This window comes from Molothrus ater, chromosome 1, assembly GCF_012460135.2.
Source record: "Molothrus ater isolate BHLD 08-10-18 breed brown headed cowbird chromosome 1, BPBGC_Mater_1.1, whole genome shotgun sequence".
Taxonomy (NCBI): Eukaryota; Metazoa; Chordata; class Aves; order Passeriformes; family Icteridae; genus Molothrus; species Molothrus ater.
The window spans coordinates 21,045,277-21,064,622 of NC_050478.2; the positions used below are offsets into that span (position 1 = coordinate 21,045,277).

General features: G+C 37.7%; 1 protein-coding gene across 2 annotated transcripts in view; it reads left to right on the forward strand.

Annotated features, from left to right (window-relative positions):
- TRDMT1 (tRNA aspartic acid methyltransferase 1) overlaps nt 1-17,656 on the forward strand; it is a 28,755-nt gene extending 11,099 nt beyond the window's left edge. For both annotated transcript variants that reach the window (XM_036407060.2, XM_036407061.2), the window contains 8 exons: nt 380-451; nt 3,819-3,884; nt 5,327-5,396; nt 6,691-6,774; nt 7,277-7,644; nt 11,989-12,046; nt 13,067-13,196; nt 17,023-17,656. In XM_036407060.2, coding sequence (XP_036262953.1) covers nt 380-451; nt 3,819-3,884; nt 5,327-5,396; nt 6,691-6,774; nt 7,277-7,644; nt 11,989-12,046; nt 13,067-13,196; nt 17,023-17,123 — 949 coding nt within the window. In that variant the 3' untranslated portion in view covers nt 17,124-17,656. The remainder of the gene's footprint in view (nt 1-379; nt 452-3,818; nt 3,885-5,326; nt 5,397-6,690; nt 6,775-7,276; nt 7,645-11,988; nt 12,047-13,066; nt 13,197-17,022) is intronic.
- Nucleotides 17,657-19,346: the final 1,690 nt, after the last annotated feature.

Below are 19,346 nucleotides of genomic sequence, written 5' to 3' on the forward strand. Positions count from 1 at the left end.
ATATATTCAGTGCAAAGTAGCAGGGTATTCCCAGAAACCCAGTGGGGGTTTTTTGTTCATTCAGAGCCAAGTATGTTCAAAGGCTTTGCTGGACAAGACTAGAATGCTAAAGCCTTTGCAGACTGGGGAGTGGATTTCATTACTTAATGCTTCAATTTTAACTTTGCAGTGAGCTGATGGATTCCAGGGGCAGACTTTCATTCCTTAGAGCATCTCTCAGGACACTGCCTCTGTGAGCACGTCCTCCTGTCTGGATGTGATGCCTTTGCAGAATTCTCTTTCAAAACTTAAAGCAAAGTGTCGGCATTCAGTAGAAAAATGTAACTCAAATGTCAGCGTGCTCTGAGTAATACACCAGTGTTTCTTTATTCTTTTTTAGAATTGGCCTGCAAGGTGATGTGTCTGATCCACGGACCAAGAGCTTTCTCTATATCCTTGATATTCTCCCAAGGTATAAATGAACTTCTACCTCCATGGTAAAGCCCCTTTTGTAAATAGGCTTTGTTGTAACTAGGTCTTCTCTATTTCAGTGAGACAAGATATCTGTAATGTTTTAGAGGGATACTGTTGGTGTTGTGTTGTATTCTGTATTTCTTTTCACATGATCATATGTAACTTACATATACTTGTATTTACTAATGCTGTGATCACTTCATTGGTGCTGTATATGCTTTCATTGTCTGGTTTCCTTTTCATTGCATGTCTGTTTAAACTGTGCCTACACAATAAATGAAAAGAAAGAGTTCTTTTCAGTTCAACATCACATTTGTATTGATTTCACATAGAAACAGGAGTAAGTAATATAGTAGTTTGTCTATTGGTCTCATGGAAACATGAAGGTTTTTAAAATATTGGGTTACAAAAGCTTAGATTCAACTTATAGTCATCTTTTGAAGAGGTACCATTTGAAAATTGGTTTAAGTGTGCTATTGACTGTACAATGCAATGCATCTTGCAACCATTTCTTTCTTAAAGTCTCTGTTCTTTTTGGTGCTGCTTCTAGATATCTTGGGGCAGATTGTGTATTTTTGGTTTGTAGTACAATCTCTTGTTTGGAGTAGTAGTACTAAAGAATTTGAATAGCACTGCATTGTCTGGACAGTGTCCTTGAATTCATCTGTCATTTTTTGCCTGGTCAGTCCCAGTTCCTAATAAAACAGCCATAATTATTTGTTTTATTGGCAGTCTTGCTTCACCTGGAGACTAGGACAGTTGTTACCTGTATATTCTTCCATTAGTTCATCTTGCTATCAGGGTTGGAGAAGGACAGATGAATGTTTGGTGTCTCTTTTACTTTCTTTTTTTTTTTTTTATGAATGCTTTCAACCCAGAAGGAAGCCAGTTCCAAAAAGCCTTTCTTTCAAACTGCTGTTAGCACTGGGAGAAAAGAGTGTTAATCCTTGTTCTGGAAACTTTATGCAGCCAACAACATTGAATGGAACTGTTTCTTTGCCCTTGTCATGAGCAGAGAGAGAGCGATGACACCGAAGGGCTGAGTGGCTTGGCAGGGCCATACTACATAAGAAATCTGTGGCAGACAACACAGAACAAAACACAGATTCTGTAGGCTAGTAAGTTAGACAATTCCTAGGTAAAAAAGAATGGGTATTACTACTCCCCTGCTTCTGTCAGAGACACAAAATTAGGGAGAAAATATGGGTTGTTTAGAAGTTGCAAAGGATGTCTTTTGTGGAACAAGAAATGTAACACAGGTTTCAAACTGATCTGTTAAAATGAAAATGAAACTAGGCAAATACTGAGTAAGTTAATAATTTGTCAGAATAACAGTATCTTCCATATCCTTAAAGGCATCGTGACCTGGGGATTCCTTTCCATTAAACTGAAATATGGTTAAGAGGCTGGCTGCTTTGGGACATAATAGTGCATTAATATGGAAATACTGCTTCCCAATTGGTGTGGACATAGCTGGATAAACAGCAGGTTTTCCTTCTCAAAACCAAAGCTTTAGACACTCCAGGACCTATATTTTTATCATGACGATGCAAAGGACCTGGGCTTGGCTGTCTCACTTTTATCTCAACACCCCAGGAGACACTGCTAATGTCCCTTATCTCCCTGGGGAGGGTTCTTGAAACAGCACCTACTCTGAAGTAGTCACTAGAAGGTTCAACATGATGGCTTCTGTAGAGTTTCTCAATTCCAGTGGATTTGTGTTTTACTAAGATAGCACCTATGTGTTTTTTGTATATGATACATTTGTGAGACATTGAGTGTGGAGTACTTCAGCCTCAAAAAAGGAAATTCTTAATGTAGAAATTATCCCTTTACATTCTAAATTGCTATGGCACGCATGCAGTTTATGAAAAGTGTAAAATAATTTCTCATACCTTAGATGTACTTACTTTTGTTCAGTCTTTTAGAATGAAATATTGATGAAATGAGACTCAGAGGTAGCCTGGGATGACAAGTATTAGAAATAATGGAAAGGACAATTTCAAGATCAGGAAAGACATGGGGAATCCTTGGAGCACCCAGCCAGCAAAGTCCAACCCAAATGGTCCAGATACTATTTGTTTATTGTGTCCAAGCCATAACCTGGCAAAATCTAATGCTAAAACATCAAAGTGCTGCTTTTACAGAAACATTTTTAATGTTAATACCTATCAAATACTTAACACTTCCTTTTTGTACAGTGATTACTTGCCTTGTGATCTGTCCATCCCCTATGAGTGCTTGCATTTCAGGCTGTGTTCTGGATTCATTGATGAAAAAGAAGTTTCATAGTAGTCAATGATGAAGAGTGTGGGTAGACATATCAGCAGATATATTCTCCATTCCTCTGCAAGGCTGGTGCTGCTTTTGTCAGTTTAGTATTAGTTTTTCACTATTATCTTTAGTATTGTTAAGTTTGGCATAGTTTCTTGTGAGATGCATTGGTTCTTTTACTTCATATGATGTTTTTAATTGGTGGTAATTAAAAATGTGCTGAAACAAATTCTGCTGTGATTTGTTCCAATGGAAGTCCAAAGTCACTAACTTCAATAAGCATGAAGCTGCTGTCTGGGGGCATTAATATTCTACTTCTGTATGTTCTGAGATCCCAGTGTGTGACAGACATTGTGTGTCTACATTAGCCGTATTAGAGAATTAATCAGTGCTACAGAATGTTCCCAGAGACTTGAATCTGAATCATCTATGCTTCTAAATTGCTGGAAGGGTCCCTGGCACAGTTTGGGCATGCTCATTTCTCCAGAGATTTAATATGCTGTTTTTGGAATGTGCCTATTTCCAGACCTTTGCACTGATCCTGCTAAAGCTGAGACACCTCCTCCCCCCATCAAAAGGAAAAAGTCAAGTTTAGAAAATAGAGAATATCTGAAGTTTGAACTCTAAATATGTTGTCTTTCTTAAATCAGTTAAATAAATACTGGTTCTGATGTGTTATCATTAAGGTTTATGTGACATTTTGACATTGATTTCAGGTACAAGCACTTGAAAACAGCATTTTTATGGCTAAGTAGCAATTGGTTTTCCCCCAACAATTATATTTCCTATTATACACTGAATCTGTTTAATAAAATTACTGTGTTTTAGGAAATGAAGAGTGACAAACATTTTCAAAAGTACATGCATGGAGTACAAGAGGGTACAGCTGTTCATCCCCCATAGGTGGGGTTTGTGGTTTTTACCAGCAGTCCACATTTTTTAATTCAGTTGATTTTTTAAGGATGCTGAACTTTAACAGCTAGCATGATGTGGAAATACTTTGATCTTTCTGCTAGCTAACCAGATCTGTGGATGAATATAATGTACTTTATGTCTTGTTACACTGATTTGCTTTTTTTTTTTCCTTGTAGGCTTCAGAAGCTTCCAAAATACCTACTTTTAGAAAATGTTAAAGGATTTGAATCCTCTTCTGCAAGGTAAACTGTAATTAATATATGCAGTTTTTAGTTTGCAAAAAGGATTTATTCTTTAGAAGGAGGACGGATTTATTTTTTAGAAGGGATTTTTATTTCCTAGAATTGGAGTTAACAAAATAGCTTGAGATGGGACAGGAATTAAAATCTTAGGTTGTGAAAAAAACTTGATAGATAACTGGTTATGTCTCTAAGTAGATAAAATACAACAGTATTTTATTTTTAATTTTATTTGATGAGTATTTGATTTGATTTTATTTGATGATCATGTTTGCTTTAGAAAAGATCAGAATTACTTTTCAAAGAAAACTAATAATAGGGGTAATAACTAATAATAAGGGGTTCATTCATGGCAGGATCCCATGGTATCTTGTGTTATGGTCACAGAATAGTCCAGGGGCTTTCTTGAGTGCCTTTGTTGATAGTAGATTATCCCTGGTTCAGGGCTGCCATCGAATGGTCCAGAGATGCAGTAAGAAGGTCGTATTTGGTTGTGGTATGAAATGTGAAAGAGGAAAGGTGTCACTGCAATTATCTAATGACAGGAGCACTCTCTCTTGTGATCAAAGCAAGAGGGAGTTGCCATCCTCCTCCTCAGTTCTCACTGGATCTCTCTGTGTGCTCCTTTAAGCACCAGCTGCCACCCTGCATATCATGCTCCTAATCAATATGGCAGGCAGCTGGGAGACATGCTCAGCTCTCTCACTGGTCTTCTCTTGTAGCCCCTGGGATTCCGTAGGCTGTGCCTTGCTGGCCAGGGCTTGGGACAAGCTGTACTTCAGAAAACACCCCAGTTAGGACATTTGTTTTCTCTTACGACACCTGAGATGCAGTCTGACATACAATGCTGGGTACAGGTCACAGCTCCTGCCTTTTGTATAGTTCTAGCCTAGCTCAGTCTGCGTGGAATACAGAAGAAAAGTATTTTTAAGATTATTTCCCTTACAGTCTCTTTCCATTGTTTATAAAGCACAGTCCCACCTCACTTTTATAATCAAAGCCACTGATTTTTGTCATCCCTCGATTTAGACTCTTTGTTAGGCTTAGCCGGTGCTGGGTATGTGAGCAGAAGGAAGTAGTGAGCTATTTGTAGTGGTTTTAATCTCCTGTTTTATGATTCCCAATAAAGAGAGTATCTTGCCCTCTAGTTAGTTTCCCTGTTGACACACCACAATTACTTTCCTAGAGATGGGATGTTTTTTGAAGAGGCATTTGCACTGTAGTGTAAGAGTGAGGTGCATTTGAATGTATAATAGTCTCTAACACTGAACTTCGTATGTTGTCTCTCAAATTCAGTAATGGATGACAGATCAATAATTTGCTGTCCAATTATTTCAATGAATGTTTTGGGAAATATGATGTTGAATTTAATTTTTGTTTATTTAGGATTAAAGAAGGGGCTAAAGACTATGTGAAGGGAGTAATTGCTTTTTGATTCCTTTCAGAAATGAACTTTTGCAAACACTAGCAACATGTGGATTTAAATATCAGGAATTTCTCTTGTCTCCAACATGTGTGAGTACTAAAATTGCTCTAATATTGTTTAATAGTTAAAAGTGCACTGAGTCCAAGAACATTTGAAAATTCTGTTCTGTATTAGAAAAGATTGTCATGCCCGAAGCTGAAGATACACTTGAATGAGAAAACCAACTGACATGACTTCTGATTTCTCATACTGATATAATTGTATTGCTGTTTGTGTTCAGATCCTAGTCCCATATTGCTTTGCTGCCATTTGATATTTTTAAGAAGGCATGAATTTCCACTGTAACCAGGAAGGTGGTTTTCCCTGCAGGAGCCCCATTGCTTCAGAAGTGCTGTGCCTCTGGATTTCCCAGCACAGAAAATGTGACTGTTTCTTGTGGGAGAAGGAGCTTTGTTTCCGTGTTACCCTGGCAACTGAAAAAAGTTTGAGAGAGATTTCAGATTGTGCAACACTAACTGGAATCAGTGAAGTACCATAAATATTTGAGAAAAGCTACTAGAATGTAGCTTGAAAACCAATTGTGGTGGATTTATTTAATTGTTAGGTGTCTATAATTCCTTGTTTAAAAGGCAAAAGAGACTTTTTTGCTTTTAACAGAAAACAGATAGTACCTGTCCCAAGAAATCGTGAGGCATGTAAATTTTTCTTCTTGCATCACATAAAATTTTGTTTACATTCATATTCATTTACAGAGAAGGTCAAAACTATGAGATACAGAGAATAATTGCTCACTTGGATCTTTGGAAGTGCCTAGGTATGGAAGTTACGAGTGTGTAGGTATTGTCAACTAATACATAGGGAATAGCCTGGAAAAAAGGAGGCTTCGGAGTGACCTAATTGCAGCCTTCCAGTACCTGATGGGAGACTACAAGAAAGACAGAGAGGGACTTTTTACAAGAGTCTGCAGTGACAGGACAAGGGGGAATGGATTTAAACTTAGGGGTAGTATTAGAGTAGAATCAGGAGGAAGTTCTTTGTGATGAGGATGGTGCGGCACTGAGGGTTGTGCAGAGAAGCTGTGGATGCCCCATCCCTGGAAGTGTTCAAGGCTAGGTTGGATGAGGCTCTGAGCAACCTGGTCTAGTGGAAGGTGTCCTTGCCCACAGCAGGGGGCTTGGAGCTAGATGACCTTTGAGGTTCCTTCCAACACAAACCATTTTATGAATCTTTGATTCCATAAATACTGATATCTCTGAAGTCATAAAATTTATTAGTGTGTCATAGTTCTGTTACTGCATGTAATGGCAGACAACTTGTATGATGCTATAGACCACTTTTTCTCTACTATCACATGGACTAAAGACTTCTGAATTTTGATTACAGCTTGGCATTCCCAATTCTAGGCTGCGGTATTTTCTAATTGCAAAGCTTCACCAAGAACCATTTTCCTTTCAAGCTCCTGGTCAAGTGAGTCTATGCATATTACTTGAATTTGCTTCATTTCATGAAGATTGAGGGTTAAATTTTCAGTTTAGTGGTGTATGTTGATAAATGGAGAAGAATGAGTGATTCCAACAGAAAAGTTAAATTCTGTCTTCTTTTTTGAGCCTGGATATTGAGCTTTGTAAGGACGGATGTGAATGTCTGTGGCTTAGATGGCTTTACATAGTTGGGAGATGTGTTTTCTAGCCTGATAGTAGGCTAGAAAATATGTCATACTGCTATATTTGTTACACACTTGGAAAGGACTTTTTGCAAAGGCAATTATTTGAAACTGTTCTGACATCATTGCCAATAGGTCAACTAATCTTGATGCTACTACTTTTGAAGTCTTCATGAAAATAACATTTAAATGGTATTGTGAGCATCTCAGAAGGAATTCTTACTCTCTGTATGGTTGTTTAGTCTTACTCTCCGTCAAGTTGTTTATTAAATACAGTTCTTTAATTTTGTCATAATTTCCTCTTAGATATTGACAAGATTCCCAGATCAGGATCCAGAAGATTTACTTAAGGAAAAAGTTGCTGACAAAGTGGGTGAAACCAGTTCTTTGTCCTCTGAGGAGAAGAATGTGGATCCAAACATTGGTCCAGATTGCAGCAGCAAGAAGAGTTTACCAAAAGGGGCCTTTCTGTTTAAGCTTGAAACAGTAGAAGAGATGGAAAGAAAACATAATCAGGATAATGATTCCTCTATTCAAATGCTACAAGACTTCTTGGAAGAGGAAAATGAAGAAATGAGTCAATATTTCTTACCACCGAAGTCCTTACTGCGCTATGCTCTCTTGTTAGACATTGTTAAACCCACCTGCCGGAGATCCACGTGCTTTACAAAAGGGTAAGGCGCCAAGAAAATATCTTGCTAAATCCTGTCCTGAAATTTTAAGTGTATTTTCTTGCTTGTGTCCTGTAAAATCACAGAGAGGTGTTTTATCCAAAAATCCTAGGCCTTTGAAAGAAATCTCCTTATATAGTGTGCTTGCTGGTGCAGTGGAATGCCTGCATGAGAATCTGTCTGGCAGAACATCATGTGCCCACTCCAAAAAGGCATTCACAAAAGACAGTTGCCATTTGTTGTTGACCTTCACAGAAGCTTAATTACCCCTGCGGAAATATGGTTCCAGTAGACTGCTATAGTGCTGATTCATTAATGAATTGCTTTATATTGCTCAATGAAGTCACAAAGTGTCATGCATGACAGATCCATTCCTCATTAAATCTGTCTCTAGTGTACATTTTATTGATTTCTTGGATTTTTCAGCTATGTAGATCAGAATAGCTGGGGATTGTCATGAAACCAGTTAGGTTGCTGCGTTACAAATCATATTTGATGGAGCAGAACATCAGTGCTACTCTGTCTAGTAGTTTTCTGATTTGTACTTTGCAATTTTAAGTTTGACTTCTAGAAGTTGGTGAGTGTTCTGAAACACTGTGGACAACTGGTCAGGAGCTTTTCCACTGAATGCATTTGTATTGAAGCATTCCAGTTGGAGCGGAGCCTGCAAATTTGTGGGAATTTTTAATATTGATAATTTTTTCTTATTGGATTGGTTTTTTGAGTTTGCTGAGTGTTTCAATAAAATGTCTTGGATGATGAGTTAAAGTTAATTGTAACTTTTTTTTTAATTAGGAGAAATTAGACTGCCAGATTGACAGAATTCCTGCAATTTTTTTTATTTTAAAGGCTTAGACAATAAAGAAGAAAAAGAATTTCAAAAGTTTGAAGTTTGTGCAATGGGAAAGGGCTTCCCTCAGCTCACTTATGTATGTGCTTTTTCTGCCCTTGCTCTTTTGAGCTGGAGGGAGGGGAGGTCAGCAACTCATGAAATATCTTTCTTAACTAGAATAGTCAAAAAAACCTTAGCCAGAATGGTGTCTGATGTGTTTTCTGTATGCCTTAAGTGTCAACGAAAGTAATTGGCCACTTGTGGTTTCTCTAGCATATGTCATAGTAGTTTGTGATCATGTTTATCAAAATCACACTGCAGGAGGCTCCTGAGTAGTTAAAATCAAGTCTCTCTACATAGTGGTGGGAAATCTGACACCAGAGGAAGGTGTGTCTTAGCCTTCTGCTGATACAGAGGTAGTTGTGGGGATAGTTGTGCCTCATTTACCATCTTAGTTCTGTTTTTCAAGAGCCTTTGGGAAGGAAGGTTGCCAACATGTTTCTCAACATAATCATCTCATTTACAGCTCTGCATTAAGAGAAGGTTTATAATTACATCTCATTAAAGTCACTTTCTGAGGCCAGAAATAAGTCCCTGCTGTATCTGTTCCAGAAATTCTGGTTTTATATTTCTCTGAAGCATGAGATCTAGGAAAAAGACCCCTGAATGGGGTGGAGCAGCACTCTGGGTAGTACAGAGAATCCCTCTGCTGCTGTGCCTGTCTGGTGTCTTTCTTGTAAGTTGCACTGACCATCAGCTTTGAGAGTGGGAGAAAAATTTCCCTCTTTTCTCTTTGGTTTTCAGGTATTTCTGGCAAGGTATTTCTATCATGTGATAAAAATAATCTGGGTATGCCTTCTCTAGTCCTTTCTAATTCAGGGACCTCAAACACAGATAGTTCATCAGTGATTTTTGCCATACCAGTATGTCTTTTGAAAAGCTTTGGTGGAGTATACAGCAAAATGTAATGACCTGTAATGCTTGAGAGATCAAGCAGGTAATTCTATGTGCCCTTCTGACACTGACTTCCTGGGCACTTAGTGAATGATTGCTGAGGTCCGTGAGGCTACCAACACCATGGTTTCTATTTGGAGTGTGTTTGTGGTGGCTGAAGTTGAGTATTTTAAAGGACAGAGGAAATGAAAATCATATCTGACTTCTCTAGATGTAGTCGTTCTGGACATACTTTAAATTTTTGCTATGCTATTGACAAGAGAAGTGATACCTTTCAAAATTGTGCAAATATCAATCACAGAAGAGTTTTCATGCTTTGTGGAAATTACTTTTTGTCAGTCATAATATATGACACAATATACCCATGAAATGAAAAGAGCTTTTTTTAAAAGCTTACAGAAATAAAAGAGGCAGGGAATCTTGAATCAGATGAAAATTGAAGACTGTAATTTCTTAAGCCAACTTCTTTCATTGTGACTTGTAATGAAACTTGTAATGAATCTTGTCAGAAAATCAATACATCATTTTTTTACTGTGACAAAATTTAATTATGTTCCAGGTCTAAGGTAGGAATGCTAACTTTTCTGTAGTCAGCACTTTCAATAATAATAAATAACAATCCAGCTAATATTACATTAGCCATATGCCCACATTTGTAATAAAAAGCCAACACGCACACTTCACACACACACATGGCCTTCTATGCACACAGACACCAACTGGATTTTGTTTTGGGGGGGAGGAATTCTGTACTCTAGTTATTTAGACAGGAATATTTATTTTTGCCAATAGAACACTTCAATACCACTCTAAATTTTACCCCATTTGTTGATTTTGGCTCAGTTATATTAAACTGAAATATTACCAGATGCTATAGAAGAGGAAGAGGATGAGGATTCCTCAGTGCCGTGTGTGTTACATCGTTAAACTTTGTGTTAGGGAATTTGCAGAATTAAAGTTTAAACCAATTAAAGATGATGTATTTACAAAACAGATTCCACATGTATTTAATCTGTAACAGTGTTCAGGTGTTCTGATTCTGAGGACGATTTGTAACCACTTTGTTTTAAAACGAGTGCTGCTGTGGCTGTTATTGGCAGAACTAATTGTAGCTTTTTCAGCCGAGGATGAAATACTCAAGATTGAGTCATTCTGGGTCATTGTGCTGAAGAGAGAGTATTCTTTTATTCACTGTGGAATTAGAGAGGCTTGAAACATAACTTGTGCCATGCTTTAGGAATGGGTCCCAAGTGGAACAAAAGACCTTTATTGTTGTTACCAATTGTCTTTACAGTTGTACAGATAAAACTAGAGAAGAGTGTCTGTTAACAATTGATGCAGACCACATCCCTCCAGTGCTGGAGATCTTCTGAAGTTCTTCTGCAGGGCAAAGCCATCTGTTGCCTTGACTCACTCTCTTTCTGTTCAGAATGTTCTAACTGCCATAGTTAGACCAACAGAGCATGTTTCTGAAAGCCCATAATTATATTTAAATGATAGCCTTGAAGAGACAGCAGAGTAAACATGTTAAGCAATCAACCACAAAGCATGCAGAATAGCTATCAGTGGTTTCAGAATGCAAGTTTACTTGGATTTAAATTTCTTTCTTTCTTTCTTTCTTTCTTTCTTTCTTTCTTTCTTTCTTTCTTTCTTTCTTTCTTTCTTTCTCTCTTTCTCTCTTTCTCTCTTTCTCTCTTTCTCTCTTTCTCTCTTTCTCTCTTTCTCTCTTTCTCTCTTTCTCTCTTTCTCTCTCTCTTTCTCTCTTTCTCTCTCTCTCTCTCTCTTTCTCTCTTTCTCTCTTTCTTTCTCTCTTTCTTTCTCTCTTTCTTTCTCTCTTTCTCTCTCTCTTTCTCTCTCTCTTTCTCTCTCTCTTTCTCTCTCTTTCTCTCTCTCTTTCTCTCTCTCTTTCTCTCTCTCTTTCTCTCTCTCTTTCTCTCTCTCTTTCTCTCTCTCTTTCTCTCTCTCTTTCTCTCTCTCTTTCTCTCTCTCTTTCTTTCTCTCTTTCTCTCTTTCTCTCTTTCTCTCTTTCTCTCTTTCTTTCCTCTGCATAGATGCCTGGCCATCACCCTTCCTTCAGTGGAAAATTCACAAGCAACCAGAAGTTAAACCTGACTGAACCACTTTGTTTCTAATGCTTTCACATGAAAGCTGGAGGCTCACACTAGTGGTCTTCCTATTAATAAGGAGAGCTAATTTGAACCTCTGGGATCATTTGACCTATAACACATTTTGCCCTAATGTAAAATTGGTTTAGGCAATGTAGATGGTTTTTTTGGTGGTCCTGTGCTTGAATTCCTTGGCTTTGTTCCCACATATAAGACACTAGTGTTGATAAACCCTTGAGCACTGAGGGTGGACTCATCCCCAGAGAGCACATTCAGAGGGTACTGCACTCCAGGGGTTAGCAGAGTTTATAACAAGGCTTTCTGTTTTATCTATCCAGGAGCCTGTTTGTTCATCAAGGGAAAGAAACATAAGTAACCTACCTGCACCTTTGCAATTGTCAATGCCATGAAATACAGTGAAAATATTAATTTAAGATTGTTATTGTTGTTGTTAAGGTATGGACACTATGTAGAAGGGACTGGCTCTGTTCTGCAGACAGCAGTAGATGTACAGGTAAGTGTGTAGTCTGACATATTAGAATGACTTGTTTTAAAACTTGAGACTTGTTTCAAAGCTTGGGGTTTTTTCTGACTTCTCCTTTGTTATTCTGAATATTATAAGAAAAAAATCGTTTAAATGTACATTTTATGGCAACTGAGTTTCCAGTTTGTGTTCCTAGACAGAAGTTTGTTTAGACCAAAATTATATCAGTGTCTCTCTGCGAGCAGAATATGAGTTGCTATTATTTTTATCTGTCATGTCATACAGAATTTTCACAGAGGTATGTGAAAACGTTAAAAATTACTAGTTCTATGGAGAACCTACAGTACAGTGTTATGAATCAAGGGCTGGTTTTTATATGCATATAATTCAGTAAATATTGTCAGATGTTTAACATTTTTGAATTTCAAAATTATTTATCTGTGAAGAGTATTTTGGAAAGTTCTACTATTGATAGACTTGTAGAATAGGTTCATGACAAGTAGTATTTGGGCCTTGGGGAAGGTAATAAATGTACTGGTTAATCAGCATTCAAAGATACTTTTCACAAAGCCTGTGTTGTACACAAGCCTTTCCTCCTGCACTTCTGTGCTGTTCACTAATATTATAGGGCATTTCTAAGCATAAGAGGAATGCAGCTCTGGAATTCAGGATAATCTCAAAGTGGGAGTATTAAAACAGCTGCATCCACACAGCTTAATTTGTATGAGTGGTCTGTTACTGAGTTATACTGAGTCACTGTCCTTTGTCATTAACAAATGTTTGCTCTTTGATTGCCCCATTAAGTATTGGTATAGCTTGGAACTGGAGGAAGAAATTACGACTATCCTCATGGCAACACTGATTTCTTTCTTGCGAGTCCGTGTGTTGAGATGTTGGCTGCAAAACCAGAATGCAAATGACACTTTCAAGCAAAATATGCTTTGTCTTTGTCACTTTGATAATTAAGGAAATATTCTATTAAGATGTGACTGTAAATTTTATATATTTTGCCTGCATCAGTCAGATTTCTTGGTTTTATATTCTTCATAGCTTGAATCAGTGTTTAAAAACATTGATGAGTTACCAGAAGAAGAGAAGCTTATGAAATTGTCAACATTAAAACTGAGGTACTTTACCCCAAGAGAAATAGCAAATCTTCATGGATTCCCTTTGGAATTTGGTATGTGCTACAAAATACACACTTCTACATTGTTCTTCAGAAATGTCAGTGTATTTTTTTTACTGGGACTAATCTAATCTTTTTATTTTGCATTTTTTTCAGACCGCTTAGTTCTTATGATTAATTGATTCTTGTTGTTTAGTTAACTTTGAATTTCTCTAAATTTCCACTAGTTTTTTCATGTATTGTAAGAGCCAGCTTCTGTGATGAGGTTTATCTTCATAAGCTAATAAGAAGCTTTTGGCATGCAGCATGCTCTGTTAGTGAAGCGCAATGAAGGAATACCTTTGTTTAAAGTTGGAACTATTTATTCAGCAGCCAGTGTTACTCACAACTGTGGTAAATCAACATATCCTGCTAGCTTAGGAAGTCTGTTTGTGGTTCTCAGTGTTTGAGCTGCTTGCTTTCTCTCTTCCACACATTTACAGCTGCTGACAGGGAATTTCAGATGATATAGATTGTTCTCTGTTGAGGAGGAACCAATCTATGAAGCCATCTCTATTTTCTAGAAAGGGCAGCCCTTGGTGAGGCACATAATTTTCTAAGTGGTTGTTTTTTTGAAGGATTCAAGGAACAAGACTCAGCAGTATCAGTACACTGGATACACATCAACAAGAATTAAATCTGAAGTAAATTCATCAGTATTCTCCTTGTAAAAAAGAGCAAGCATGAAAGTGTAGCTGTTACTATCTGCTAAGAAACTATCCTGCTGACATCACATCAGATCAATTTATTGTCACTCAGCAACAAAAGCATCCATGGAATCATGGAGGGGTTTGTGTTTGATGAGACCTTAAAGATCATTTATTTCCAGCCCCCTTCCACTAGACCAAATTGCTCGAAGAATAAGACAGCACTGACCTTGTTATATTTTGCTTTGACTTCCTCAGTGACTGAGAAATGTGACTTGTTTCTATGTATTTCTTTCTTTCAAAATTCTAGTTTATTTTTTCATTTATTGCTTGTTACATTCAAAATTGCTACATTTGGAGAACATGATCAAGGTTTCACAGTGAAACTAGAGTTGCCAGCACTAAGCTTACATGTTTATGAGTATTTGCAAGTGTGTGCTGTGTTGTTACATACTAACATGCCATGTTTTTTTCGTAGCCTCTCTTCTTAAATGGATCTGTTCTATTTGCCTTTTAGCCCAGCTCTGTTTCATATTTATGTAGGCTGATGTCAAGATACTTGAACTTAACAGAGCTAGATTGGGCTTGTATAGGCTTATCATGCTGCTCAAGGTCTCTTTTGAGCATAAAATTGCCCATTTTCTCTTTTTTAAAATGGAGCTGGAGTTTTTCCACTGTTAAATCAGTCTCTGTGACATAACTGAGAGGTGCAATAGGGTTAATGTTGCTTGTATTTTACAAAGGGAGAACTGAGACAATGGAGAGATTTGTATTTGGAAGACTCCATTACAAGCTCTGGATTTTTTTTTGAAAGTGGATATATTTATGGCTGCAGCAAAGGCTGTTGCCCTCACAGCATTTGTCCCATGCTAAACTTCAAGTAATTATTGTGAAATATGGTATTTTCAGAGCAAAATGTGTTACAAGTTCTGTGCTACTGTGTTCTGTAGTGACAGCAACATTTAGGCTGAAATGTTCAAAACCAGGGAGCTTAGAATTGTACCCGCTGTAAATATGCTATTGGTCCAAGAAACTGAAGAAACTGAGGGAACTCAAAGCTGAAAACTATGTGAACAGACTGTCTGCAGCTTTGTAACAGATGCTGTTACTAGTGCAGCTACAGTATCATCAGAAGAAACGTGATTGTCTAAATGGCTCTGCATTTTAAGAAGTTGATGGCATTTTCTAATATGTGAGGTCCAGAGTTAAAGTCATTGTTCGTTCTTAACATGACCAGATTTATTTGTGCTTTTAACATCAAAATGGATAAATAGTAATTGCACTATAGTTCAATGAAATACTGCAGTCATTTGTCTTAGTCACTCTGGTGGGTCCCACAGCAATATCATTAAAAGTGAACAGAGCGTTCTTGCACCTGTGACCTGCTTTCATGAGAGTGATGTCAGGATGTGTTTTCCATTTTTCTTATTAGCAATGCATGCAAGCTTTTAGGAAACAAAAGCCAGCATGGTGGGGAAGTATGTGCTGTTAAGACCTCAATGTCCTCAGGTTCTGTGTGTGACATAAATGCTACAGTGAGAGCTGTGCAGCAAGTGCCAGCGTACTGGAAGTTGTTGAATCTGACCTTCTGATGTGGCCACTCTGGAGCCAAGAAAGTAGAAAATGCAAGAAAATGTTAACAGTCAGAGGGAGGAGGCTTGGGATAAAGGAAACCACAAGTTCTGGAAATTAATTTTTGGCTTTGGGTTGCCAAAAGGTAGTAGGAGAAATTCTGACATTTTCAAGATTCAGATAGTTTTCTTGAGCTCTAAGTGCATGTGTGTGTGTGGATAAATACAAATTTATTTCCATGTATGCTTTTAAAATGCCTTTATTCTGTACCTTATCCATCAATGGAATGGGAAAACTCCAACTAAGGAAGTGTGTGTGGGAGTGCAAGTGATTGCTCCAAAGACAGAAGAACAGTTGCCCAAATGTGAGTGCCAGGAAGCTGGGCAGAGTGGATGGAGCTGGCAGAAGATGTGTTTATCAAAGCAGTCCACATTTGAGGCATTAGTAACTGGCAGAGAAGGATGGAACAACTCCTCCCAGACACCACCTCCTCCTCAGAGCCTCCTTTGGCTCAATAACTGTACAATCACATTCTCTCCTCAGCTCTCTCTGGAACAGATTTTTTTCTGAAGAGCTGTGAAACTTCAGAGCATACATATCACTACTTGCACTCACAGTGTGCTTGTGCATCTGAGCTAATTGGGGTGGTGATGACCTCTGAGTCAAAGTTAGGTGTTTCTTCTTAGCGAATGATGAAATAATTGAATGTGGCCAGGTTTCAGCAGTTTACTATATGACCCTAACAGTTAAGTCACTACTGCTGTTCATCTTTTACTCAGGTTGAAGCAAATGTACTTTACCTCACAGTTGGAGCAAGGTAAGAGTGCAAACAAGGACAGAGCAGACCAACTGGCTGCTTGAAACTGCTTCACTCTCAGAAGCCTGGTAGTCAGTACACAGCACAGCCCTTTCACAATACCTGGGCTGGTGTCATTTTTGCTGGCTCTCCCTTCTTTCTGCCAGGCCATGCATTTACTAGGGGAAAGACATTTCTGGTGCTGACTGTATTTCTGAGAGTGTTTAATGGGGTCAGCATTGAATTACATGGAAAATTGTTCAACTGCTTGATCACTCACTGAATAAGCCTTGCTCATTGTTTAATCTGTATGGGTGGTATATTGCACTGAGAGATGGGATTTGCCTGAGCTGTTCAAGGGGATCATGTGGGAAGAACAATATAAAGCTTATTGAGATGTAGTTTAGTCCATCTGCAGAATTGTTGCATTTTCTTTCTGATATGGTCATGTTCTTCTGTGGATGTTATCTAGAGTAGCAGTTGTGCAGGGATTTAGTGCCACTGCCCCTCCCTGAGACTGCTGGATGTTTTGAGCTCTCTGAAGGGAAGGCAGATCAGCAATAGTTACACAACAGAGGAATGTTTTGAAGCTTCTTGTGAAACCTTAGAGATGGCAGTATTGATAATAGAGGAACTGATACAAATCCAGTGAATTGCTTGTGAATTGGTTTTGTAACCTTGTGAATTTTTAGGGGGCTGGAGGGAGGGTGAATCCGCAGCAATCTGTGATAACTGCACTAAGAAATGTTCACAGAAAAGAAAAATTAGACTAAAAAGTAGGAGCAAGCCCAGACTAGTGATGTTGCACTATATGTTTTTGTTTTAGGTTTTCCTGAAAAGGTAACATTAAAGCAACGCTATCGTCTTCTTGGAAACAGCCTCAACGTACATGTGGTGGCAAAATTGATCTCCATTCTACTTGAATAATTTAGAACCTGAAACTGATGCATATGGACTGGTGACAGAGAATACTTCCATCTTTTAGGAGAAAGCTGATGGAACCTGGACAAATACCAGAGCTTACCAAGATACTTGTCCAGACATTTTGCTGAATGATTTTTATATATTTTTAATAACTTGCATTCATGATGGATTTAAACTGTATAGGTGTTTTATTTAAAAGGCAGTTTACAGGACTTACTTGCTTTATTTAAATGTTCTTTTTAGTTTGCAGAATGAAAAATAGTGCACCTGCAAATACTTCAATGGGAAAGGATAAAATTATTTATTTTACTATATTTTATTTTTTATCTTAAAACCATTTTCTCAGTACTGTGTGAAACTGTGTCAAAGCTGTTTCAATTAGGTGCAGAGATCAAGTTCTATGTGTAAAATGTCTTCATCTTTAAATGTAAGTAATCCATTCTGAAAAGATTTACTGTATATATGATCTGAAATTTTGATGTGATTTTTTTAGCTCATGAAACTAATAAATTCAGTATTTTATATACAAATTTTAAGATGTAGTATTGTTCTTTATGGTTGTCTCACCTTCTTTAAATACTTGCAGGATTCTGGAACCCAACTGTGTTTGTCTGGAATGATTTGTTTAGTTGCAGCTGAATGAAAATATTTCAATATTTTCACAGGCCTGACAATAACTTCACTGTTTCTCTTCTCATATAATTCAGGATAATATCATTGCTCCGTACCAAAGACCTACATGTAAAAGACATTAAAAAAAATTAAAGTTCCATGTTTAGGTTCCTGTGACATAAGACCTGGAGAAAAACTATATGGGCTTCTTCTGGAAATTTCTTCACAAATCTTGGTGGTAGTGCTGGGGTTAGGAGTGTGTGTTGAGGTGAAACCACTGCATGTGGCCATCCCAAGTGCCACTGCTGCACAGTGCCTCATAGAGCTGGACTCTGGGTTTGTAATCAACCTTGTGAGTTCAGAACCTCTGAAATTATAGAGAAAATGATGGGAAAACTGAAAGCCTTCTAAAGAATCATGTGCTCTGGTTGTTATCTTGGGATTTTCCCATTGCTATCTAGATTAAAAACAGCTTGAATGAGGAAGAGTTGAGATGATACTTAGCAAGCATCCTTAGGGAGATTATGTGCCAGAAGACAGAAGGATTTTGTAGTTGATCGTAGTTCCTGCGCACCTAAACAGTGAGCTAAAGTTGCCAGTCCTGAAAATGAATGAGTTTTCTTCCCCCTCTTCCCCCCACCCAAGGGATGACACAGGAACAGTCTTGGTATGTTCCATCTGGGTTTGGTAGTGCAGGAGAAAGTGAAGACCACAGAGAGATACTGTAGCTATTTTCATTTGCTGTAGTCCTGAAAACAATTTAAAAATAAATTTATGTAGATAAATTCACACAGCTTTATCTTGTGCTGGGTCCTGCATGTCTTCTTCAGTCTTGATTTGCATGTTGCTTGTGGACTGTTAAACCAGGAAAAGCTTGGGTTGACCTACTTCAGCCTGTCTGATTCTCCAGGAGCATATTGACCACTTGGGCTGTTCCAGCTGTAAAAGAGAAATGGAAATGGTTTCTCCTGAAAGTGCTCTGGACAAAGCCCTAGAGAGGGTGAGGTTGGCCTTTGTCCTCACCTGGTCACTTGTACTACTGAAATGGCAAAAAAGCACTGCTGTGCTGGCTACTAAACTGCAAAGAGCAGGTGTGGTTTTGACAGTGAACCTTGGTTACCTGTACCCACAATGTTTAGTGTGTAGATTTATCAGCCAGATCAATAACTAGTATCTGTATGGTCTTGTTCTTGGGAGAAATGTGGTGGTATGAAGATCTATTGCCGTCCAATATGTTCCAAATATTAGTATGAAAACAAAGGATACCTATTTGATATATAAATTGGAATTTCATTCTGCTAATTCATGTAAATAGTTTATTCATTCTGCTTCACTGTAGTAATACTTGGAAAAATATTACTTAATATTAACAATTAATCTTCAATTCCTTTATGTGCAGAACAGAAATTAATGCTTTATATGTCACTTGTAAATTAGCAATGTTGAAATGTAAGTTGAAATGTACCTAGCTGCACCTAAAACTGATACAGTAATACAGAGCCTGTTACATATGGACAGTGAATTTTAATTCAATTTGATTGTGAAGACTGAATCTGTTTGCTAACTTGAGCTATTTCTGAAGGGAAAAAAAAAAGAACTAATTCAGAGTTTTTA